The following is a 26,226-nucleotide window of genomic DNA, read 5'->3' as shown; positions in this document are numbered from 1 at the left end:
GGGTGGCCCCCCCCCACCCCCCCCGGCCTGTCCTCCCAGCAGAGCTGTTCCAGCCCTCGCAGCGTTGCTGGGGCCTCCTCTGGCCCCGCTCCAGCAGGTCCGTGTCTGTCCTGTGCCGAGGGCTCCGGAGCTGGACGCAGCACTGCAGGGGGGGTCTCCCCAGAGCGGGGCAGAGGGGCAGAATCCCCCCCCTCGCCCTGCTGGCCACGCGGCTTTGGGGGCAGCTCACAGCTCAGTTGGCTTCTGAGCTGCGAGCGCACATTGCCGGCTCACGTCCAGCTCTTCACCCACCAGGACCCTCGAGTCCTTCTCGATGGGGCTGCTCTCCATCCCTTCACCCCCAGCCTGTGCTGATAGCGGGCGTTGCCCCGACCCAGGTTCAGGACCCTGCGCTTGGCCTTGTTGAACCTCGTGAGATTCACGAGGGCCCATTCCTGGAGCTTGTGCACGTCCCTGTGGAGGGCATCCCGTCCCTCAGGCGTGTCAGCTGCACCGCTCGGCTTGGTGTCGTTAGTCCCTTGGGAGAAGGTAATTCTTTGGTGTCGCGAGAGAGGTTACTGTCTAGTGCAGAGCTATCACATTATCTTTTAAATACCGAGATCTGTACTTTGCTGCAACGTTTTTTTTCCTTAGCTATCTGAGGCTGTCAGAAGATAGTAAACTTCATCTTAAGTACCATCTGAATCAGACTCTTGTTCACAATACAAAGTAAAAATACTGTACAACTAAGTTTATGTGATGTTCATACTTTAAATCCAGTGGGTAATATCAGAGGCTCTTGTATTTGATCTGCGTGGTTCCTCTGAGCGTTTTTGCCATTTTATTGCATTGCCCTATCGAGGGAGTATTATTTATATGCTATAATCCTCATTTGGTTCCAGTTTATTAAATGAAAGGAATGTGTTAGGCAGTAAGTTCTTAAGAGGTCTGGAATCTGAACTATAATTGAATCCATTCACTCTCAGCTAATTTATGTAATCTGATGAGAAACAAGTGTAATACAATTTGTTCAAAGAAAATGGAGAATGTTTGTTCTATGGAACTGTACCAAAAAGTTCTCCGAATGAAGCAGCACAGCGAAAGATGAAGTTTGAGCCCCCTTCTGTCTGATCAGCTGTGCTTTGAATATCTCCCGTAGTGAATGAGGATGACATGAAGGTCTTGCAGCAGAATTGTACTATTTCAGTTTTGTGTGAACTCCTGCCGTGGTTTTTCATTAGTTTTCTGGGGCAGTGTGCTTGATGCCGTACACTGTAACGTTTTATCCTCACGCATGGCTCGTGTTTGCGGTGTTCTCATTTCTTCTTACTAGCGTGCACATTCTTGTCTAAAATGGAGGCAGGTAAGGAGCCGTTTACTGTAGAACACGGGTCCTAGATTTTCCCCTGAACTAATGGTGTGAAATCATTTACTTATCTCATCAGCAGTGAAACTTGTTTGGTTTTGGCCCTGGCACGCATCAGTCTGAGCATGGGAGGTCCGGCATTCAGGGCTTGGTGGTGATGTGCCTCATGTGAGATAGAAGCGCATCATGACACATGGGTGCTTTCAGACACGGCGTGTTGGTTTTTGGTATTGGCAAGAACCGTCCCATCAGCTTCTGCCCTTCTCTTCTTGTAGTTCAGCTGCGGTCTGTTTTGGCTGCAGGTGGGCGCAGCATTTGGCAGTCATTCATTAACTGGGGTTGGAATTCCCTCCCATTTCGTTGTCAGGTATATTCTAAGATACCATCTGTTGATCTGTAAAGACCTGTAGGACAAATCATGCCCGGCAATACGTTCCCAAGCGTGGGGCGTGAGGCAGCGTCTCCCTTCCCTTCCCTTCCCTTCTCCCTTCCCTTCCCATATGGTATATGCCATACCCTGCAGATCTGAGAGCAGTTTACAGAAGAGCGCTGCTCCTACTCCGCTGACGCGGGCAAGCGCTGAGAGGGAAGAAGCGCGTTTCCGCGCTCTGCACCGTGGCCAGTCCCGCCGTGCCAGGCACGCAGAGGGTTTCTCCTCCCGCGAGGGGCAGGGGGCGGGAGCCGAACCAGAATCCCCCCATGCCGCGGGAGCGGCGAGGCAGCAGTGACCCACGTGCAGGGGTTGTGGTGATCCCAGAATTCAGTCCGAAGCCTCTGGGAATCGTTTCTCCCCAGCCAGGGCATGCGCTGTGGCTGCCTGTCAATCAGTCGATTACAGCGGCTAGAGGGGCGAGCAGGGCCGCGGGACGGGGGGGGGGGGGAGCCTCTCCTCGATGACGCCTGTTACTGTGGATCCCCGTTCCGAGAGCAGGCCCTTGAATGGGTGCTAGAGGAAAACAGGCTGTGTTTCTTTTAGTGTTTTCTGTTTTGCTCGGGAGGGGGTTTTTTGCAAATGTAACAGGAGGTGGTCCTTGTGTTGAAAGATCCACAGTTGCCCTGCTGGTGTGTTCACTTCGGTTGGCCCTGACCAGCAAACCCTTCGTTAACTCACTCTGGGTGTACATCTGCAGGCCCCGTGTCACTCTCCAGCTACCCTCGCCGATGCAAGAGAAGTCAGCTTCTCAGTAGTGCTGAATGCTTGCCAGTCAGAAGCTGGTAAGTGCCTCTAGCGATCAGAAGCTACAGATATAGACCTAGAGTTAAGCCCAAAGTTAGTTTCAGGAAAAAGGTAAACACATCCGGAGTTTCTAAAATGTGCAATTTCCAACCTTGGGGAGGATTAGATAGAGTCCACCCCCTAATTTGTAGGGTTTACCATACTGCTAGTAATATTACAGCGTGCAAGAATTCAGGGTTGAGAAAAAAAGTACCTCTCTTCAACATTACCGTTTCATAAGGACTTTGCCGTGACTGATAGAGTAAATTTCATCAAAAGAGATACTGGCTTCAAACAGTCTGGTGAGGGCAATACTTTGTTCTATAGTTCACAAAAAGTAGATACTTTTTTTCAGTTGTTTATCATCATACTTTATGTTTACAAAACCATCTGGGTCCTTGGTTACAACTGTGTTCTGTGTTTGTTGACCGTTATCCCCATAATACCAAGCCAGTTGCTGTTGGGATGTTGGGGAAACGGGTGGTGAAAGGTGCGAAACCAGGGAGCCCGGATGGGAATGAAGCCGGCCAAGGCGGGTGTCGCTCCAGGCGTGTCGGCTGGAGCCCTTCTCTAGTCAACTGAGGGGAAGAATGTTCTTCTTGCTGCTTATCTGTGACTCCAGAGTCCTTTCCTTGTGTAACGGTACTCATCATATGTGAGACTTAGCGTCCTAACTCACAAATAGCGTGGCCTGATTTTTGACAATTTTCAGTACCTACACCGTTGCTGCTTTCAGTAGTATTTATGACTTAGTCGGTCATCTGTTAGGTTCCTACTTATGGATGTTGCTGTTGGACGTTCGGCATCCGGGATCTTTCGTCATAGTCTTCAAGTCTTTCGGAGATGAAGCGACGCGACTGTGCTGACAGGAGGAGTGGCGGTGCGGCAGTCCGGAGGAGAATTCTTAAGCGCCGCTCAGGTAAGCAAGGCAGCGGAGAGCAAGTGGCAGATAGACGCGTAGGTAGAAAAGAGAGTTACGTCCAGACTTGACGTTTGCATGTGTGAGAATAAAAGTCCATTGCTTCCAACTCAGTAAATGTTTAATTTGAAGATGGGTGCTTCTGAATCTGGCTTGTATTTAAATATAGCAAATACTGCTTTTCACTTTTAATTCCTCTCTTTTTTTCAATTCAAACTTCAATGTCGTAAAAAAGATCAAGTCTCTTAAGAGGGAAGAGTAGCTTTTTATAGCTTTCGACAGACTAACTGTGTACATTTGAAGTAGGGAAATGGAAACTACAAAATGCTAAAATCTGAGGAAAGAAAAGATTGTAACACAGGGGAAAGGCTGTCTTGCCCTCCTAGTCAGAGCAGTCGTACTACCACCGGAGACGACGGAACAGTAGGAAAAACCTCTCAGAAAATAGAAATTGGCCGAGTGCTTGTGTGGAATGTGCTTCGAGTTGAAGCTTCTGTGTGCCATTCGAGAATCAGAAATGATTCGCAGCTGTTTACGCATGAAGACCACTGTCTTCGTGACGCACAGACAGATACATAAAGCGATCGGACCTAAACACAATAGCTCTTTCTCCTCGTGCTGATTCCCTGAAAAGAAAGGGAACAATTTTGCAGTGCTTCCCCATGCGTTCACTCGTTCCGAGGGAGCTCTGCGGGCCACGAGACCAAATCCTATATATCTTGCCTCACCAGGTAGCCACCTATCTTCCCACCAGCCTCAGCTCTCTCTTAGTGTGAACCAGGAACGATACTGAATTAATCTTTGCGATGCTGACACTATACGTATGTGCCGGTGCTGTCGGGCCGGTTTTTATCAAGCTTTTCTAAATCATCCTAATGTTTGCGTGAGATCTGCCAGTCAACGTGTCGCAAACGCAGCCACGTTTCGCGCACGGAGAATGTGCGTAGCCCTCTCGAGCTGCATTGTTAAAGGTCCCTTTAAGGTCACCACCAGAACGGCCTGCCTGGCATGGCTGCAGTGTAATTAATAATGCTGCAAACAATAACAGCTAATGGGGGAGGGCCCAAGCAAGGGACCTAATGAGGCATTCGCTTAACTGCTTCCGTATTTGGGGGAACACTTAAAGCAGGTATGTACGTGCTTTTCCAAGCAAGAAAACTGAGTAAGGGCCCTAGATTGGGGCTTTAATTGCTGCGTGTGTTTGCACACAGAACGCTAAGCAGCACGTAAGTTTAAATGTGGTGCACCGCGATTAGTTGCATCGTTTATTTAAAATTTGTGTTAGAAGGAATGAGTGTGTGAGGTGTGGAGGGAGAGGAGTCGAGGCGGCACAGCGCCAAGCGCAGCACGGCGCCCGGCCGGCACCGAACCACCTGAACACGTCTGCTCTGACTCTGCACGCGTGGCTGCACTTTGCGTTCGGTGGCTGATCCGGGTGTTGCTCATTAGCAGTAATGGACATCAAAAGGATGTTTATAATGAAGCTGCAGCATCCCGTAGTTCTGCGAGTACTCTCCGGAACCTTTTGTGCTTCTGGTTTGTTGTCCGGACACGCAAACGTCAGCCAGAGCCCCGTGCGGCGATCCCAGGGCAGCCTGTGATTTCTGCCACACACTGGCGTCTGAGAAACCGCTTTTCTTCTAGGTAGACCAGGAAATAGCTGTGGCTGAAGTCGGTGTGTCCAGATTTTTTAATGGGTCCTTGTATGGAATGACTAGTACTTGCTTCAGTTGCCGGCTGTATCCTAGGGAAAATGGTGGCAAAATTGTCGAGCGCTGCGTTGGTAAGTAACGATAGTGCTTTGGTTGCCAGCTGCTACAGGTAAAGCTGTGCGTTTGTGGCCATGTTGAAGTTGAACTGGTTGTACAGTTCAGTTGAACTCAGTTCAGTTGAACTGAGTTGTACATCTTGCCATGAACAGAATTTCCCCCTAACCACCCCCTAGGTGAAGCCCCGGGCCCTGTGATCGATAGCCCGTACCTGTGCCTAGCCTAAGGGACCAGAGGTGGCTTCTTGACAATTAACTTCCAGGAACCAGAATTAGTACCGAGGGAGGGGTCTGTTCTAACTCCTCGGAAAAGCTTTCCCTAAAACTTCCAAAACTATTATTTGGAAAAGACCTAGTATCTTTAAAATGTGCCGGGGGCGGGGGAAAGAGACAGGGAAACGAGCAGAGACAGAGAACAACCCCATTAGGGGTCGAGAGCTCAGGATAACTCGGCCATTTCTGGCTTTCATGGCTGCATTTTTCAAGCTCTCCTGTCTGGGCTATGTCAAAAATTAAAGGTCCAATGAAGGACAGATAATGCAACTGGATTTCCCACATCCTTGGCAAGGTCTGAGCAATCAGGGTCTTGAAATAAACATTTGGTTGAAGAATTCCTCGGTACCCCAAACTAAATCTACTTATCTCCTGTGCTGCACCAGAGGTCTGCAAGTAATTTGATCGTGTACAAAAAAGTATTTCCAGTTGAAAGTTCTTGTTCGGTATCGCTGTGTTTTCCCTTATTTTTGGGTTATTGTGCTGTATTTGTCTCTTCTCCTGCGTGATGCTAGTTAATCTTTCTTTGTATGGAAATACCTTTAAGCTTCTAATGATTTCACTGCTCATCCTTAGGTTGCATCAGTGAAAAGTAAGTATTTACATAAAAATCAACAACATCTTAGAGGATCATCTTTTCTGGCCGCAATGATCATGTCCAAGATACTTCATCGAAACCAAGTTAGTGTAATTGCCGTCATGTTCAGTTTGCTTCTGCAAGAATTCTTAAAAAGGAACACGCACGTTGTAAGCAATGTAGACTGACCACATCGCTTCTTCATGCCACCGTATCGCAGTACTTAGAAGCTTTAAATCTGCATCTCTTGAGGGGCGTGAGGACGGTCGAGAAACCAAACTCCTGGCCTCTAGCAGAGATCTGTGTGGATAAATATTGTATTTCTCTGTGCTTCTCTTGATTAATTAAAAAAAAAAGGGAGGGGAGGGGGAGACAATCTCTTTTTGTTTGTTTGCGCTACAGAGTTCATATTTATGTTTGTGAAAATCTTTCTATGGTACACAATAGTGATTTTATTTTCAAAATATCCCGAAGGCACCCGTGGTTATGGAGAGCAGATGGAAGTCTGGTTTGTGAGTCAGTAAACCTTCGGGAGAAAGCCCGAGGGTGGCCTTTCAGCCTCGTCTACTTCAAGACAGGGCAGCTTGCTTCATGCCGGCAGGGGGTATGCCAAGCAGGAATAACGGGTCTCAGATGTGAAATACTGCAAATGTTAAAAAGCGTGTCATGTCCTTTTTGACTTTTTTTTTTCCTGTCATCCAACATACACCTCCCTTCCCTTCCTCCAAGAAATAAGCGTATGACTTTGTTTTCCTCGTCTTTACTTGTGTTTTAAATCTTTCCTAGTTTTCTTGGCCTCTGAATTTCCTTAATTCCCTCCGCCTCCTTTTCCCCTCGCAGTCACAGATGCTTACAGAGCTCACAAAATGGGACATTCCTCCGGGAAGCCTCGTAACGATTCTTTGCGTCTGTGTTTTTCATGGAAACGAGCATCTCTCGCGGTCAGAGCCGCATCGCGTGCTCTCTGATGCCGGCCCATGGTGTGACAGTGGCAGTGACCCAGCTCTCGCCCGGGGGTGCCACGGTGTCGTTTTGGCGGCGTGGGAGCAGCCCTCCCTGGTTTCGGAGCTCGGGGCTCAGGTCGCGGTGGTCGCTCGGCGCGACTCTCGGAGCTTTTCGTTCTCCCTTTTATCCCAGGCTTAACGGTTGAGTGGCAGGGAGTTCCCGTGCTTTTCCGAGTGAGCCCAGAGGGGCTCGTTCTGTGCAACCCGAGTCTCGCAGCCCCGCTAAATTCTTCTGGTGCTTTTCCAGGGGCTGAAGTATGAGACCAATTTAAGGAAATAATGTAATGCACTGCCGTAGTAAAGATACCATACATCTGCACGTGATGACAACTTAACTGCAGGTACTCTATGGGTCCCACAGGCTATTTTTATTATGTCTCTGCAAATGACCACAAGCTAGGAAAGCGACTTAATTCCTTTCACTGATAGGGCATTTTTGCAGGGTATGTTTTTCCTCTGCTACAGGCTTTAAATAGGCTATCCCCCCTCCTGCCGGCCCCCTTGCTTGATTAATGTCTGGAGACTATGGATTTAGGATGACATTCCAGGCTGATCTAGTAACAAGGTTTGGACGCGAACGCTGCGCGTGTCGAGCCAAGCTGGAGTCCTCGCTGTGCCAGAACGCGTTGTTTCAGCGCTCTGTCTGGGCAGTGCACCTGCACCTCCGCGCCGGAGCTGCCACCCAGGAAACCTTCTCGCAGTCCTGCCTCCCATTACATCCCCAGATCAAAATGTTCTGCGTAATGTGGCATCTGGCTAGCTGCCTCTCCCGCGCCGGTGTACCCCGGAGTTTGTGGGATACTGATACCACGCTCTCCGAGACGTTCAAAAGCTCGGGTAAACATTTGGTAATATGGATTTATGGCCTTATGTGCGCAGGCAGATCGCACATGTTGTAACCACAGTGAAAATATTTCCTGAAGAACAGCAGGAGAAAGGGTGGGAGAAGCATGGGCTAGCATTTAAGGTGGGGAAGGAAAGGTAATTCTTCTGTTTTTAATGCTCTTCGGAGGTAATGGTACCGTTCGAAGCACTTAGTAGAAATAGTGAGGTAAGGAGAGACGCCTTTTGGGTTTTGGTTGGCCTTCCCCCTCGGCCCCCCCCCTCCCCGCCCTCCAGTGGAACAATCAAATAATTTCTTACATCATATAATCCCACATATATCATATAATGTTACAACCTATAATACCATCCTTTTCGGCCCAAAACTGATGCAGAAATCAGAATTTTCATAGCATTTGACAACTTAATGAAAAACCCACAACTGATTAATCGGACCTCTCACATCTGCTAAAATAAACGAGGAAACAGTTAAATAATGCAACGCTGCACACCAAAGCAGGGATAAAGGATAGGAGTGCTGGTTCCGATCTGTAAATTCCCTTGTGGCTTCAGACCCACGTGTCTGAGAGAGACGCAGCCTCCACGTGAGAGCGTGATATTGGTCTCGCTGGCGTTGCATGGGGTGACCCTGCACGCACGGACGGGGAAGGACGAGGAGGGTGTTTTGGTGGAGGCTGCTTGCCACGGAAGCCCCTTCCCTCGTCTGCAGGGCGAGGAGCAGTGGCAGCCCTTGGCTTCCGAGCGTGCCGGCAGCAGGGGCTCGGTGAAAGCTTGGAGCTATTATGGGCTGTGGTTTGCCAGGGTGTCTGCAGTTTTGCCAGAGCGTATTTGCATATGTTTAATAGATGGGTGTTGGTAGGCTTCCTTCTTTAATTCAACGGTTATTTTCCACTGCGTTCACATTTCCATTTTAACGCCGATAGATGCCTGCAAATACCTTTTGATGTATGTGCGTCTTGCAAAATTACAACTTGACATAACATACTGAAGTATAACGCGAGTTACGTTGTCTTCCGTAGTTGCGAAATTCTGTCTTGAAGAAGACGGGTGACAGATTTTAAAACAAATGTGCAGGAGGCGGTAGTTACAGTAGCGTGTATAGCTCTAGCTGGATGCAAAGGAACTGGTAGGCTTTTTCAACTTTGGGTTGATAATATCATTTTTTCTTACTATTGGACGTGGCGATATTCTGTTCTGTATATGGCACACATATCATATTTGCAGCACTCTAAAGCATTCAACTGTATTAAGCAGATGTGGAAAACCGATGATTACATCAGTTATAAATCATAATATTTGAGAATCTATCTCAAAACATTAGGGTGGGGAACAACATCTATTTTTTTAATTTAGAACTGCTAGAGAGTTATTAATCTGCTATAAGTCAAATTTCGACGACTTTAAACCATTTTGCTATTCCAGTGTTTTGGGAAGCAATTAATCTTTTTTTTTTCTTGTGTACACCCCACATATACTGTCTTAAAGAAGAGATGTTTCTTGAAAACTTTTTTTGTAATGGTTTTGCTAAGTTCTGGTCTCTACCTTTTGTCCATCGCAGTTTGTAACATTGCTGTCTGTGCTGCCCGGCAGGCAGACGTTCCCCATCGTTGTCGCGTTTTTGCTTTTTGCCCTGTCGCTTGGTCCCTTTCTGTGTTAGATGACAACTGCTGCATTCTCACGTGGTCTTACAACTCTTGTTACCTACCCGTTAGTTTAAATCTGAGTAATTTTACTGTAGCTCTCAAGGAACTTCATGGATATGTTCTTTTGCAAAGTACATGAAAGACTTTGCCATCTCTATTTTTACACTGCAAAACGCTACATGAACTTAATTGAGCATTGTTCTTGCATTGCTTGTAAATGAGAGATAACTTCTCAGCATTTACAAATGATTCTGAATATCCTTCTTTCAAGAAGAGGCAGCAGCTTTGGCCTAAAAAGGGTGTTTTTGCATTCGCCTCTCTTGATCGGGGATTAATTCACGTGTAACGTGCGGATATGTAAAAGGCACCTGAGGCTGCTCTCACTGGAGCTTCTTCAGACGTCAAAGCGCCTTGGTCTTGGAGGATGCCCAGGAGGTGGGATCCGTTCCCATTCTCTGAATACTCCAAAATCCACCCTGTTCTTTAGAGTGTTTCTTAAAACATGTAAAAATGATAAACGTGGGACAGAAGTTCAAAACAACAGGTTTTTTCTGCTATCCAGCTGATGAGGGCACTGAACCAGTTTTCAAGAAGGCTTCATCTACGCTTTAGGCTTTACCGGGCGTTTACTTCTCCTTATCACTGTGCTAATGTTTTTCCTAATCATTATTCTGCATGGTTTTTTTCTTGCTACGGTTTCGACAAGGTCACACCGTTGCCTTGACGCTCCTCACTCAATATGCTTTGGTTTGCAACTAACACTAAAAATTATATTTTGACTTGTGAAAATCATCTATATCAGTTAGCGAAGGACTTGGATTGTTATTTCTGTGGTTTTTTCCATCTGTGGATTTTGGTCATTGCACTTGCATCTAAATGCTTTCAAACCTGTTTTCCTAACAGCATTGATGTTTGACCCTCAGCGGTGTCTCAGCCGGATGCCTCAGACCCAATTTGCCATTGTCATAGCAATAACGCAATTCTCGGGTTTTATTTCCCATACCCACCAGTTAAATTGCTTTGGCTGTTTTCCTGCGCGTGCGTTACCGTCTGTGCCGATGACTGCCAATTTATTTTTTAACAAACAGTGTTAAACTCTTCGGTTTCAAGTAACTGTAAACATCCCAGCAGTATGTGAAAGGCTGTAGGGAAGGAACTTTTCATCATCTTTTGAAACCGTGTCAGACCTTAATGAGGAGCGCAGCAGCCTGGGGAGAAGACCTTCCCCTTGATTCCAGCAGGACTAAATTTATAGCTTCAACAGGAGCCACACTGCTGGTATCTGACTCGGCAGGTTTTGAAGCCAATCACAAAATCTATTTGTTTGATATTATTTGTGATGATCTTCTCATGTCATCTCCTGGGGGAATATCTCATGGAAAAGACAGGAATTTTCAAGCTTCCAAACTGACGCTCTGTCAGAAAGTTAGTGTAATGAGGCAGCGTAGAATTCCAAAAGCAGCAAAGTCTCACAGAAAAGTCCAATTAAAACTGTCGGTTTGGGGCATCTCAGCCGTAGTGCCGCTGCTTCTCTTTTTGGATGGGATGTTGTAAGTAGTTTCACATTTTCAGTCTTATGATGCCCTCGATAGTACATGTTCGTACATTTTGGTGGACATACGTGTGCAGAAAGAGTTGAAGCGCACCCCTGTTGCGGTCTGCGAGTAGTAAGAAGAAAAGGTTCATCAGTGTAAGCTAGAAAACAAACGGCTTCTAAGTTGTAGTTTGCTGAGGAGGTTTTCTGTAGTATGCAGTAATATCCTCTTTAAATCTGCAAATCCATGACAAACGGGAAGAGCGATTTTCTTAAAAACTGATTTGGCTGGTTGAATAGTTTTGTTCGTTATACAGCTACAGACTATGCAGTCATTGAAGCCGCCGTATTAAGCGTCCACCTTCTGGATAGCCGATGCTGCAAATCTTACAGAAAGGTGTAACGCTGGCATTGTCAGCTGTTGATCTAAACAGTCTTTTTTGGAACAGTTGTGGTCACTACAGCCCTGTCGGTTTATCCCATGTTGAACAGATGCTGTCATTCTGCACAAGGACGTGTACTTTCTTTGCTTGCTTCCTGAGATTCGGATAACCTCAGGTGGTTTGCAGCTGGTGTCAGTAAGAGTTACCATGGCCAACTCGCTCCCTTCGTGACACTTTGTCCGCATCCTCTCTCCATCACATCGGATCCGTGATCTGTGTCCTCATCGCTTGCAAGAACCGCTTGCCCCGTGTCCTCACGTACGCAGCGCCCCTTCAACCGCATGAAGTTCTCCTTCAGCTTCTGTCTCTTTTTCCTACTTTTCCTCCTGTCTGCTGTTAACATGTACAACCTCTTCCTATTCATACGGCCTCTTCCTGGAATGGTTGAGGATGCATGTGCAGAACTTCCAGTGCAGCGTATAGTCCTGTTGTATTCCATGTGTTTCACGTAGTTTGAGGGACCGGGGCCTCCATCCTTTTTATCCCTCCAGATTTCAAAGAGGTTCTGGTTATAGACTTGTTTCTCATTTTCCTGTGCAAGCAGATGACAGAGTTTGAGTATCTAGTTACACGTGTGTGTCTCGTGCGTAAGCTTTGCAATCAGATCACAAGCTATGAATCTATCGTAGAGAAGAGATAAGGAATGTGAATACTCTGTACGCCATTTATGCTTCATTAACACTCCAGGTCTGCTGCTTTGTTTGAGTTTAAGTGGAGAAGCTTCCTCCCTGATGCCCTGTCATCTCTTTGCTCTGTTGCTAATCGTACATTTAAATTAGATATGTCAGTCTCCCGCGTTGATAGTATGTTTGTGGTTTGAAAGGGTTAAAAAAACAATCTGTTTGCGATAGTTATGTCGATTTGAGCCGCTCAAGCTATACGTTGCTGTGCGTCACACCGATAGTTGACATGCATGTAGTAACGGGTTAGATCAAATTTTTAGCAGCAAAGAGACTAGGCACTGCCTTTTCCTGTCCTGAACATTCAACCGTGAGGAACTAACAGATCTTACCAAGGCCGGTGTTTTCGAGATGTGGTGCCTGAAGTTAAACCTACTGTTTTTTAAGTAACTAAGTAAGTTACTTCTGAAGATTTTGTTTTTAAACTACCAGCTGGTAGTAATTCTCCCAGACTTAGCAGTCTCCTGGGTGCTCTGGTCCCACCAAATCCTAGCAAAAGTCATCTTTTTCTTAACTAGCGTCGGCAAGCTGGAAATTGCAAAGCCCATTTTCTGGCAGTTTTTACATCCTGAACCCAGAGTTTGTAATCCAGAGGTTTTCTGAGCACGTACTTTACAGCAGCCATTCAGATCTATTAAGCTTAGAAGTGACTCTGCCAAAGAGCTTTTTCCTCAAGACAGGCTAGTCCTTTCCTGACAAGCTGGCGTTTTTGCTACTGGAAGGGAAGTTGCTTGAGGCGGAAACTCCTGATGCATTCTCATCTCTCCTATTCCTGTGTATTTAAAAGCTGAGGTCCCTGTGATACAGGTAAAATCCTGAGCATATTGCAGAAAGGGGGGCGAGGGCGGGCAGGAGTGTAGCGCAATATTTTGGATATGTGCTTAAATATTTAAGATTTGTCTTCTAAATGCTTGTATAGTCGGCAAAGTTTGAAGAATATAAGACTCGTTATGCAACAGCCTGCAGAACACAGCACGGTGCCTGAGGTAGCGCCCAGCAATTTCAGAGTCCTCCGGACTAAGGTGCGAGGGGAACCGAGCTCTTCTCAGGGGCTGAGATTTTCCACGTGCTCTTTTCCACTTCCAGTGGGAAAGATGCACCTAAATGTCCTCAGGTAGCTTGGAAATTGCTGCCTTAATCATTCAGCAGACCGGTTGTTCCGAGAATTCCCTCAGTGCCCAAGCCGTTAGGATTTCAAAGGATTTGCGTTAGTGAGGTCTGGGAAGGAGGAAAGAATCCTTTCTAAGCCGTTGAGGTTGGCTGTCTCCCCTGGCTTTACCTCACACCACTAAAATAAAATACTGGGAAAAAGAGAAGTTCCTCTTTCATAGAAGTATTCTTTTTCATCAGTTCAGCTGACAATTAGAAGTTTTAGCACATGGTTTTATAGATGAATTCTTTCTGGACTCAACTCTTTGCCTGGGGAGATTACAGTTGGAAAGGAAGAAGGCCCTTTGAAAGAAACCACAGGAAGAAAGGCAGAGATACACACATGCATATATTAAGCATGCTTTGAATACATGCCTTCAGAAAAATCCATCATTTCGTCTCAGATGCTTAATCAAACTTTGATCAAGAGGGTAATTTATTCACGGATGTTAACCCCGCTTCCTTCAGAAGACATTGGAGAAGCTGGCCCTGCTCCACAAATACGCATATCCAAATCGATACGCGACAATACTTCGACATCAACTTTACTAGCTTGCCTGCTTGCCTAGTTGCCATTTAGCTCTTCCAGGTCTTCCTGCTCATCGCATCTTCTTATGGCTCTGGTCCAACAAAGCACCTAAGCATTGTTTTCAGTGCAACTTCAGCACACAGCTGAAAGTCATGCTTTTAAAAGTGTTAAAGGTGTAGGCAGGCGCCCAGTGGGGTTTTGAAAAACCCATGGAAGCTCCCTGCAACAGGAGCTTGCCTACTGCAAAAAAACGGTCAGGCAGAAAACCGGTCTTGGCACTTAGCTGCATCTTTGGCACCTGGAGCAAATCGTTGGATGATAGTGCAGGGCTGCAGTTGTTGATCATACTCTGGCTTTTCATTAATGGAAGAGGAATGTTAATCAGTGAACCTATGTGACAAGGAGGCAGATGCTCTCCAGTGATACCTTTCTTCCTTTCTAGGTCAGCCTTTGCTAAGAATTCCCCTCAGATAATCAGGTAAGAAATCTTTCCCTAAGATTTGATTTTTTTCTGAGGAAGAGTCAATGATCCCTTCTCCCGTCTCGCTGACCATCATTTTAAGCTCCTTTGTCTGCCATGGTGAGGAACTGGTTTCGGTAAATAAGCAGCGGATGAACTTGAGGTCCCCTGTTCTCTGGAGACAGTTGTTCAGAACATTAGCCGGCCGCACCACTTGGCGTGGAACAGGGGCAGAGTGCCCGCTGCGTGCACGCTTTTGTAAATGGCGCTTACTTTGTTTGTTTGGATTTGTTTTGTTTTAACACCCAAGGCCTGGTTAGGAGAGAAGCCTTCACCACTGAGCTTTTTATTTTTATAGGGTGGGGTTTTTTGGCTCCCATGTGACAACGCTTTGAAAAGGCAGATTACGAAAAAAAGAACCTACTCGATTGGCTGACCGCTATTGAAATGACCATGTACCGGTACGCAAAAGAACAGGGCCTCTGATTTTGTACGTTGATCTATCGGCTACACGCAACTTCCAACAGGCCTTTGGTGATTATTAATTGCGCAATATGTATAAGCTATTCATCCCGTTGTTTCTTCAACAATTACATGCCTCTCTTTTATCTTCTTTGTTGTAGCTTCAAGATAAAACTTTTTCTTTTCGTTGGCCATAAATCCTAGTGTGTTGGGTGGTTTTATTCTTTAAAGATGGAGAGAACTAATAAGATAATACATTCTGAGTGATTACCGCACGACTTTTGGAGCCTCACGGTAGTTGTATAATTTCTTGGAATTGGGCCTGTAACCCTGAGGACTTTAATTTATTTTCCTTTTATTGCTTTTTATTTCTTCTCTTTTTCTTATTCATCTTAGCCTTCATGCTGAAATGCAAAAGGTGCAGCCAGCCGAAGTTCAAACGATGCTGGGAGTACCGAACAGATTACACAAAAACCATCTTGGCTACGAGAAACATTTCAAAACGCTCCAGCGCTGAGGGTGTCTGCTAATACCCGCTGAAAGCAAAAGCAGACGGACCTGCAGGTTGGAGCTCTTGGACTAGGGCCTGCGCCGCCAGCGGTGGAGAGCGGGGTGAGTTGCAGAAAGGATGGCCCACGCTCACCTGAGGTGCCAGAGAGGGTTCGGTTGTGACGGTTCCGCCACCCAGCCTGCAGCCACCCGCGCCTTCCTGCTGGCGTGGCACCCCACGGCGTGCCCTGGGTGGAGATGGGGCGTTGCACCCTGGGGCACGGCGCGGGTAAAAGCCCCCCTGGCAGCGGTTGAGGAAAGGGTGTCCGCCGGTTCACGTCACACCAGTTGCAATCCTCTGTCTGGCAGTGCCTGGACTTCCATGATACACCGCGCTCAGAAGCGGGAGTGAGTTTAAGAGATGGAGCGACACAGCTCGTGGCTCCTCTTTCACCTCTTGTTTTCCGTCAGATAAAAGACTCATTTAGTTGTGTACCTGTTTGCACAGAAGCACAAGCAGTATACAGCAGGGGCGAATCGGTTCTCTGAACTCCAGCGTACGGTAGCAGTCCTGTGTGTGGAAATATTGTATAAATATATGCAGCAACAGTTCTCATGGAAAGTTCTGCCACAGTTTGAGGAAACTGCACCCTTTCCGAAATGTGAAACCACCTGAATTACACAGGTCGTGCCAGGCAGGCAGTAATGTAGCCTCTCCATGACGATATTTTGTAGAAGGATTTTGTGGGGGTTTTTAAGTGTTTTGAAAAAACAGGTAGCGATTCTCTTGTTTAACTTCCCATCTGTAGTTCTCGGTCCAAACTCAACAAAGGAAAAGGAAATCTTTTATGCTCGAGGGTATGTTCGGTCAACGCTATGCTATGTCGTATCGATGACGATACGTTGTTAAAATCTGTACCTTCCTGTCCTGGAAGCAAAGGTAGCATCCTTTCTTTCCCTGCTGATTTTTGAAATGTTTCTTTGCACTTGTTAAGGTCCCGTACAGAACCGTTCTGCTCAGAGGTGAGGAGAGTTTGGGAAGAAGGAGGAATCCTAAACTTGGGAAATGAAAAGGGAGACTTAACGCAGCAGTTAAGGGTTTGGTGATTTTAATGACAGCCTCCTGAGGCAGCAAACTTGAGGCACACACCTAGATTATGAGGCCTGAAATACGTGACCCAATGGAGGTCCTTTGGCTTTGTTGGAAGGTGAAGTGCAATGGCTTGTGATGTAACAGGATGACGAGACAGGAGAGCGGGCAGTCGGTGAGATAGCACAGAGATGCACAGGGTGACAATCTGGATCCCGATACATCACGCAGATGCGTCACGTGCTCCTTGTGTTGCATATATGTGAAGTCATCTTTGATTCATACATAATTCATGACCAGAAGAAAACTTACCTGATGAGCAAACTCGTGCATCAAATTGTTCAACAGCTCTGTGTGCGTGTAACAGAGGAAGAAAAATCTACTATGGGCTTAGGTCCTGGTAGACAGATGAACTATACAGCAGCTGTTAATGGGGAGGGGCAGGAGACGTGTGCACTGGCAGTAGCTGAGAAAGTAGAACTGTGTGTTTCGATATAAAAATGACTATTTTATGTGAAGATTAGAGGTTCTTCTTATTTTGTCAAGAAAAAGGCTGAAAAACAGAATCACAGGGTGATAGCATCTTTGGGCTGTGGGAATTCCATATCTCTCGCCTAACAGAACTGCTTTCCGAGTCCTCTTTGTGTTGCCGCTGTTCTGACCAAGAAATATGCCAAGCCACGATAAGCTCAAAATGCAGCATTTAGTCAATGCTTCGTTAAGAGCTGCGTACAGTAGGCACGCTTCAGACGTCCGGCCTCCTTGAGGCACTTCTCACCGACGTCACAGGACTGAGATCTGTGTTACGCTCTTGTCCAGTCTAGGTGTACACGTCCCAGGCAGCGTGAGTTTATAGCTCAGTGAAGCTCGTTGCCAGTCTACCGCTCCCATTAGCCACCTTGCATTTATCGTCACCCCGTTTCAAGTGCGTCGCTCCTCATGGTACGCCCACGTGCTCGTGAGAGCTGACTTAAGGTTTGCTGAGCAGGCATACCGTTCCACATCAGCTCAGTGGCAGCTGCAGGTGCTGGTCGGTTTTGCATATTGCGCTCCTTTTTTCCTCCTTGATGGCAGATCCCAGGCGGGAGGTGGAGCAGCCGTGTGGCTTGTGGAGGGTTATCAGGAGGAGAGGGTAAGATCAAAGGGTTACGGTGCGAGAGGAACTCTGCAAGCCCTTTGATCTCAGAGCTGCTCCTGCAAGCCACTGACGACATTAAATGAAAGCAGGCCTAAAGCCAACCTCCGTGCCCCACTGGACGCTTCCTTGCACTCGCTGTTCGTAGCATTCATCATCGGGCTTCATAGCCGGGCCTCGTGTGCAGAGGGCTCGGCTGCCTGCGCGTCCTCACAGTGCTGGTTTTGTGGTGTCAGGTCAGGATCTCGGCCCTCCCGCGGAGCATTGAGTTCATCACCCTCTTGCTATGGAATCACGAGCGAATGGGAATCTGCATGCGTGTGCTCCTTTCAGAGCTCTTCTTGCCGCGTGTCACCTATATTTAAAAAAAAAAAAAAAGTGAAGGAAGGGAAAAGGAAAAAATTATTTGTTTCTGAAAGCGTACAAAAAGGGGAGAGTCAACAGCTCAGGGAGGTATTTTCAAACTCTTGCGATTCACAGCTCATTGCAGGGGGTTTGGACTAGTCATCTAGTTGGGTCCTTAAACGGTCCTTTCCAACCCAAAGATTCTGTGATTCTACAATTCCATAAGCTCCCTTGCCACGGAGTGGTTGTTGCCCCAATGACCGGCGGTGACGTGTTAGTTCTTGCCGTGTGCTTGTTGAACGTACCGGCTGAGCGTCAGCCCTCCTGCGGCCAGATAATCAGCCATTGTGAGTTTAGCTAAATGCTACAGGGTTTTAATTCAGTCATGACAGTATAGCATGGGTAAGCAGGAAAAAAATCACCGAAACAGCTACAGTGCGCAGTAGCTGTGGACAAATCCAAGTGCCTCGGTTTTCCCAAGTACTGTAGCATATCTCACCCTACCCTGGCAATCATTTGATAAATGTAATTATTTCAGTCAAAGCTGCTTCAAGATGAAAAAGAAAAACAAAACTCGGCATCTTTAAACTTCTTAGGTGGAAGAAGTAACTTGTTCTTTTTTAACCAAAGGTCTGTGACACGCATCTTATTACGAAAGCGCGGTTGGTATGGAGTCAGGGATATGTGCTGTATTACATCGCGTCACGTTCCACCGAGGCATTGACCTCATTTGCACCAGAAAGCTGTGGAAGGACTGACAGGCCAAATCCCATCCAAGTATGTTGCTACTTTGTCGTATTTGGCAAGCACATGCAGAATGCCAGCTCCCCCCCATTAGGATGATTACCAGTGCGTTCCTACCGGAGGGCAGAAAGGAGGAGAATGCCAGGATAAAGGAGCTGCTGCTTCTCTTTACTCCCGGTTCTAGCCTCCTTTGTTGTCCTGCATCCCCCTATCTCCCTTGTCCGCACCCTTCTGCTGCTGCCCAGCTCAAGCAAGCTGGTCTGTAAATTACCAGGAGGGGGTCTGAAGCCAGATAGTTTGCATCGCAAATTCACAGAACCACAAACTGAAAAAAGCTGTTGAGCCATCATTGTTTGTAATTAGTTTTTGACTGAAGTCCCAGTCTGCTATAGGGAATGGTTTTATCTTTGTGTATGTGTGGGTGGGAAGAGAAAAGTAGAGAACCGAATCAAGGAACCAATCCTTATCCTGAGGCAAAGAAAGAATAGGGTAGTATAATCTAACCCCATGGGATCAAAGGTGGGGCCAACACAGACATAAACACCTTTACACTATGTTCTGTCTCCCTGATTTTGCTGATGTAAAAAGTAAATAGTAAGTTGGGACAACAAAGCTCTTACCCGGCAGATGCACACCTTCTTTTCTTCTGGTCGGGGGGTGACTGGCAACCCTCGGTGTGTTCAGTGTCTGAAGCGCTCTCCGGTCTGTCCCAGCCTGATGCGCCGTGCCATCTCAACCCCGGAATACGAGCTCTGTAAGAAGCTCTTCCATCGCAGCTCATCTCCCCCTGCCAAAGAAGGGGAAAAGGGGGACAGTCACACGCAGAGGCGTCAAAATCCAGTTTGTCACCTTGCCAAGGATTTGCCTCTAGGAAAGCGGTTGTCCAGTTCCCCTGAACGTGAGCAGGCACAGGACTCCAATCAAAGCGCCCCATCTCCTGGCTGGAGCTGGCCGCTGGGACTCTGCTGCTCTGCCATCGGCCCACATATCCCAGGGGAAGATCTCCAACATTTTTTGTGCCCTGGCTCCCCCAGCCAGTGGTGAGCTGTAATGAAGCCTGCCTTACGTATCACGAGAATGTCAAGTGGTTTAATGCATGTTTACAAAAGGACCCGGAGATTTTTGGATGAAAGACATTCTGTAAGCACTGTGTGGTTTGACGCACTGCCATGTTGGTACCTGAAGGATAACTTTAAGGATATGAAAACCTGTGTTCAGGCTCCTGTGTTCTGAGAGGGCATCTGCCTGCCTGCAGAATGAAAATCTGCTCAGACCAGAATTGGCTGATTAATGAAAAAAAAAAAAACCCGCTTCACATATTTTAGTCTGTGTTCCCAAGCACGGTGTGCTACTTGTTATATACCATGGCACCAACAAGTCATTGTCTAAATAAATAAATAAATTGACAACAGCAACAAAAATTAAAAGCAAAAACCCAAGACGCATTCTTCTTGCAGCTGGACTACGGGCAGTGTTAAGTCTCTTGTACTCCATATACTTAAATGCCGTGCTGAAAGCTCTTACATTTGTTCCAAAACACAAGATAATCAAACAAAATCATAATAGAAAAAATGTACATGGATTTTTTTTTTTTTTTTTTTTTTGGCATTTTGTCATGGTCATCTGATAGCATGTTTTCATCTTAGGATAATTTAAATATTTAAAGCCACATGGAATTCTGCTAACAAAAACGAGTTGGATTAGATTGGGATTATAGTAACTCCTAAATAGCACTTAATGCTGAAGTTTGGTTTAGTATTTATTGTAGAGAAAGAAATACAGATGAGATGGGATTGCCTAGGTCCTGATTTCCAGTCCCCGCTTCTTGCAGCAGCCTCGTGGTAGAACGCACCCGACACAGGGAGCAGGTTTCACCTTGACAGTAACTGGCAGGGGAGAGGCAGCTGTGGAGAAGCCTTCTCCAACCCCTTGCTCCTCTGGTCAAAAGGTTCGTCCGATCTCCTGCCTATTCAGGCGGTATCAGGAGCGTTTCCTGCTAGCTTAATACTACTTTGTCGTCCCAGTACCGCTGTCCTCTAGCTGCAGCAGCCCTTCTCATCCTAACTGCTGAGGGAGGGTGTGAGGCTTGCACAAATCTCTTGATGTCATCAGTTTTCAGCGAAGACCATGAATAAAGGTATGCAGGGGAAATTCCCTTCCGTGGCCCGACAGCTAGGTTTCCTCAAAGCGGCCGCCATCTCGCGTCTGCTGGTCTTTGTTTTGGAGAACGTGGGAATGCCAAGAAGCTCACGTGTGGGAGAGGCAGCCTGCGCGCTGCGCGAGACGCTGCCCCGTGCTCCGAGCCCTCGGTACAGGGCTCAGAGAGAGTCACTTTGTTTGGCTGATGGACTTGGCGTTTATGTCTCACACCTAAGCACACGATGGAAACTAATTTGTCACAGAGCGAGAAAGTCCCTAACGAAATTGTTGGCACTAGACACTGATTTCGCAGCAGAAAGGCTGTCTCTGACCTCTGCTCTTGTCTCCACTGGCTTAAATGGAGAAGTAGGGTAGGCGTGGGGTTGGAAACTTGGCAAAATGCCAGAAGTTATTACCCGACAGCTAATTGACTATTTCCACTTTCAGATGTTTAATTTCTTTTTAATGAACGTAGGGAAATCTTTGCAGAGAGACATATATATCTCCCCCCACTCCAAGAAAATGTAGATCAATTCCCTTGTAATCCAGTAGTGGTTTTCCGGCCGAAACAGTCTCCATTTGTGTGATTGGACCCGTTAACCAAGTTGTGTCCTGCGGGACAGGGAAAAGCTGTACAGATGAAATTGTGTAACTGAGTAGAAAGTTAAAAGAATCTGTGTCTTTACTTTGTGTATAAGTTTGTACCTATTCTTATCCCTACTTTTAAATGGTGAACAAAAAAGTTTTCTGTTTGCCTCTTAACATGGGTATTTGGGAGCATTACATAATTCTATAGACAACAAATTAACGTGACCAATTAGCATGTCAAAGCAAAGCAGTTACTACTTCTAATCTGAACGAATTGTGTCCACCCCTCTTTCACTCCCTCTCTGCAAGCATGTAAGCTTTAGGCTGCGCAGAGTCCCAGGCGGCGGCAGCTTTTTGCGCTCACTCGCTTGCTCGAGGACATAACTTTGTGCTGAGCACACCGTTTTACGTTACCATTTACATTTACCATTATCTGGCTGTAATCCAAGGCTGTCGACTTCAGTGGCAAATGACCCACTGACTTCAGCGATGGCAGGGTGAATCCTGTCAGGGCATTGTAAATTCATCTCCAAGTTCATTATACATCGCTCCGTTCCGACCGGAGCTGTTCAGAATGTCAAAAGATTTAGTATACGTAGCAGCGAGGCTTATTGTATTGCGTTCTTTCCGAGCGCACAAGAAATCAAGGTGCTTTAAAAAACGGAAGCGTGTATGTAGTTGGAACAGAGCATCCTTGCAGAAGGCAGGAAAATTCAAAGGTGTTTTCTCAATTTCTTGAGTCCTCCTTACACACAGAATGATTTCCTGACTTCCTCCCATCTCCCCTGTCTTTTGGAAAAGACACGCTCATCTCACCGGCAGCAGAGGTGCAATGTGCCACTTGAGCGGTCGAAGGAGTATCCCGGCGAGGTACGTATAGCAGTGCCCTCGCCTCGCGCGATGCGTGGGTACGCCAGAGCTGAAAGGGTTCTAAGCAAACACTAACGACGAGCTTGCGAATGACCGCCGGTTAGTTGGCTGTGTGGGAAGGGCAAAGCCCGAAAGGGTGAGGTCAGGTGATAAAAAGCTTGAGAGCTCAGAATAGGAAAGTGTGAGAAGGTTCGGAGAATTCCGGCACCTCTCCCCTGGCAGAAAGACTGATAAGCTGCCGAAACCCTCCTGTGTCCATTTGACAGGCCGATTCCTTTTGACGTTCATTTAGCGCCGGACATTTTGGTACCTAGTGAGTGCAGTCAGCCTGATGGAACGGTTTGCTCCAGAATTAATCCCCGGCTGACCCCTGCAGCTCGCCGGGGAGCTGGGATTTTCCTCAGGGAGCTGGAGTTCAGCCCCTCCCGCTGTCTCTGGCCCACGAGGAGACTTCCAGAAACTCCTTACTACCACAATTATATTAAAAGCAAGAGAAAGGAAAACAGTAAGGCAGCAGGAGAGTTCCAGTGAGTTCCTAAGGGGAAGCCGTCGGTTCCCACATCTGGTTTGCAGATCTGTGGTGGTCCGGGAAGCACTTTCAGGTGGTCTCCAGAGCTGTTTCCGTCACAGTAGTCGTTCTCAAGCACCACCGCTTCCCGCTAGTTATAACCCGGGCTCCAAGTCTTTTGGTAACACTAGTCCTGACTGGATGAGGAGGCAGCTAGGGGCCTCGGTTTTGGTTTGCCAGAGATCAGATACGCAGGGCTGCATTTGGACAGGTTTTCTAGTATTTAGTAGACTTCTGCTCCTCGGTGAATGTCTGGCTTTCAGAGGGGCTGTTGTGGAATCAGGAACTGCTCAGCATGAATGAGGAGGTCAGGATCTGCCCTTTAAGCTGGAAGAATGACACGCATTAAAAGTACAGCGTTTCTGTTTCACATTTTCACAGCTTTTACAACTGGGATAGAAATGTCAGCACTTCAAATTCCAGCCCAAATTACCAAGTGATTGCCGAAAATGCCTGTGGACTACTCTTCAAGAACAAAAGCGATAGGAAAATAATAAATGTGGATCCCAAGGTAAATGTTTTTTGGGTTTTTTTCAATATTCTAAATTGCCTTTATGCGACGGAGTTTGACTGCTAAAATGTTGAGTCCATTTGCAAATGGTGACTTTGTCAATACACACCTAATATTTCAGGCTTGCTCAGACGTGCCGTTCCCATTGTTAGCAGCGCTGCTCTGCTCCCTGTCAGGATGAACTTAGCCTACCTTGTTTACGACTGAGTGTGTCTAGGCCTTTCCCTTGCGACGACAAAAGTCAGACGTTGAAATGACAGATGGAACTGAAAGATTTCCAAAGCAGGGTCTGTCTTATACCGTTGCCCCCCTCCCTGCCTTTATTCCTTCCCACTGGAACATGAAATTGTCGCCCTTACTGCCAGGGTAGGCTGGCAGGCTGAGGCTACGTCCTACTAGTTGAGTTGCCGAGAAGCGCTAAGTAAAGGGAAACATGGGAGAGGGAACGGGCCGAGGAGGAAGGCGGGACTGACTGGCAGACGTGAGGACTGAAGCGTGGGAGTGCATAAGCAGGTACATCTGGTCTGGAAAGACGCTGTGTTTTACTCAGATGATGACACATGTGCCTCTAGCTAAAAGGAAAAATCGTTAAAATGTTGGAGACGCATCCCGGGGCTGGTGATCCCTGTATTCATGCCCTCTTAAAAATCAGATCTCTATTAGCAAACATGCCCACCTGCGAGGTGGTTAATAAATAAATAAATAAATAAATATTGGATAAAAATAAATAAATATGAGGCTACCTTGAAACAAAAGCTGCAACTTGCATGAATCGTAGTATCCCAAATCTTGGCAGGGCCTGCCGAACGCCAGCAAATCCAGAAGGCAGAATCAATTCCCGCTTTTGAAGCGTGGGCCATCTTCTACCCCGGCGCTTTTGCAGCGGTGAACTGAAACTGGCAGAATTCCTTTCCCAACCGCACGCAATCCTTATTCTTCCTCCTTAATACAAAAGGCTTGAGAAATCCTAAGAAAAGCGGCCCCATTATGGTCATTTAGTTCTTGTAGCAGACTGAGATTGTCACTGGCATGAGGGTCAAACTTGGATTTTAAACTTGTCCCTCGCAAAATTTGACACCAGATGCACCTTCTTGTGGAGAGCTTTGTTTCTCCACAATGGTTCAGAAGGATTGACAATTGAGTGCGAGAAAGGAAAATACTTGCGCCTCAGTAATGCTATAAACTGGATGAACATCGTGGTTGGTCTCTGTGTGTTTCATATATGACTGACAGCACGAGCGTGTGCTTTGCTTTCACCTCAAAATGGCTCTGTTCCTATTATTGCTGAAGTCGATTGGTCTCTACCATTTATTTACGTAGCAGTTCAGTGCAAGCAAAGCAAATGCTAGAGTCACACACGGACATCCCATTTGCAGCCGTGGCTGCAAGCTGAGTAAATGGCCCTGGATATCGTAGCTTTCATGCTGAGGGCTGAAGGGGTAGCAACGTTATAGACGGCTTCCCTCTCTAAGAAACTGGCTGTGTTCCTCCGGCACCAACCACACTTTTTTAAACTTTACAACTGAAGTTCTTGGACTACAGATTGGATGGGACGAACACACCCAGGCATTGGTTACTCTCAAAACCAGCGTGAACTAAGCTGGGCAATAATTTGTTTGGGTTTCTGCAAAACTGATCTAGGATGATGGTTTCTTTGATGTGCTTCCCATGAAAGATGGTCGCATATGAATAGTAACAGTACAAAATATCAAATTATATGCATTTCAAAATAAGTGCATTGGTTTGTTAGAAATTTGAAAATGCATACCTAAAAAAGTGTTTGGTTGTGCTGAAAGCGGGCCACCAATCCAAGTTCCTGCAGCTGCAGAACATCTGTAACAAATAACCAGCTCTTCAGTGGCTACGTGAGAGATCCTCGTGTGCCAAGAGCCACGCTGAGAAGTGTTTGTGCGCATATGTTGTGTCTCCCCACAGGTTGCAGGGCACAGGTCTGTGAGTCCCCGTGAGACCCGTCTGGCTTTGGCTTTTCTGTAACGCTCACTGATGGTGAACAAGCTTTTGGGAAGTGCGTGCCATGGGCCAAACTGAAATCGGCACGAGTTCTCTCTCACGGGGTTCAGCTGGAACAGACTTAGTACCTGCTGCCCGATCTTTGCAAGCGGGCCTTCTCTTTGACCAGTCGACCGTCCCCTTGTTCCTAGCTGTGTTTAGCTAAAAGCACTCTATTGCTGTCCTTGCATCTGCTAGAAGCATCACAGGAGAAATGATCTGCCCGGTGCCAGGACATTAATATTCACTGAGAAATCTCCACCCTTAGACCTAGTTGCATTTATCCAACTTTATGGTCCAGGAGAAGAAGAAGAAGAAGAAATAGTAGTAGTAGTAGTAGTAGTAGTAGAAGAAGAAAATTTATGACATTAAAAACAATTTCTTTTCTTTCTCCTGACTGGGTATCTCTAAAATTCTGTGTTTCAGGCCTACCCAGGAGACAACACAACACGGACGCCTGTTGAAACAGATCTCTATCTCCATGTTGTTATCTATGACCATGTCGTCAGAAGAGGGACCTAAGGTCCATCTGTGTGGCTCTTGTCCCGATTATTTCTTTAGCTATCTTGAAGTCATGTGGAAGAATAAATAAACAGCAGAAAGATCTTTACCTTGTGTTCAGCGGTAGGAAAGGGGATTTTTATACTGGTTTAGAGTTGGTTTGTGCCTCGCTCCTTGAGGGAAGCGAAGTGGAAGGAAGACCCCGTACTGGCTGTAGAGTCCATGTATCTGGACCCCTTGTTTGTCCTTTGTGAAGTCCATGGGGTGTGTGAATTGCAAAAGCACCAAAAGGGAAGGCAGAAGGTTTGGACCCAACTTTTCCCATCACTCCTAAGGCAGCAGGGCAGCTGGGACACAGGTGCCGCATTCTTTCCTGGAGTAAAGAGAAGAA

General features: G+C 46.8%; 1 protein-coding gene across 1 annotated transcript in view; it reads left to right on the top strand.

Moving 5' to 3' along the window:
* LOC104621961 (chromosome unknown open reading frame, human C4orf22) overlaps positions 1–25,856 on the top strand; it is a gene marked incomplete at its 5' end in the record, with an annotated part of 28,534 nt that extends 2,678 nt beyond the window's left edge. Inside the window, 2 exons of the mRNA XM_010288598.1 lie at positions 23,195–23,324; positions 25,761–25,856. Of these exons, the coding sequence (XP_010286900.1) occupies positions 23,195–23,324; positions 25,761–25,856 (226 nt within the window). The remainder of the gene's footprint in view (positions 1–23,194; positions 23,325–25,760) is intronic.
* Positions 25,857–26,226: the final 370 nt, after the last annotated feature.

The sequence above is a fragment of the Phaethon lepturus genome, unplaced genomic scaffold (genome assembly GCF_000687285.1).
Source record: "Phaethon lepturus isolate BGI_N335 unplaced genomic scaffold, ASM68728v1 scaffold13026, whole genome shotgun sequence".
Taxonomy (NCBI): Eukaryota; Metazoa; Chordata; class Aves; order Phaethontiformes; family Phaethontidae; genus Phaethon; species Phaethon lepturus.
The sequence above is the reverse complement of the archived record's forward strand: the minus strand, read 5'-3'. Positions and strand labels throughout refer to the sequence as shown.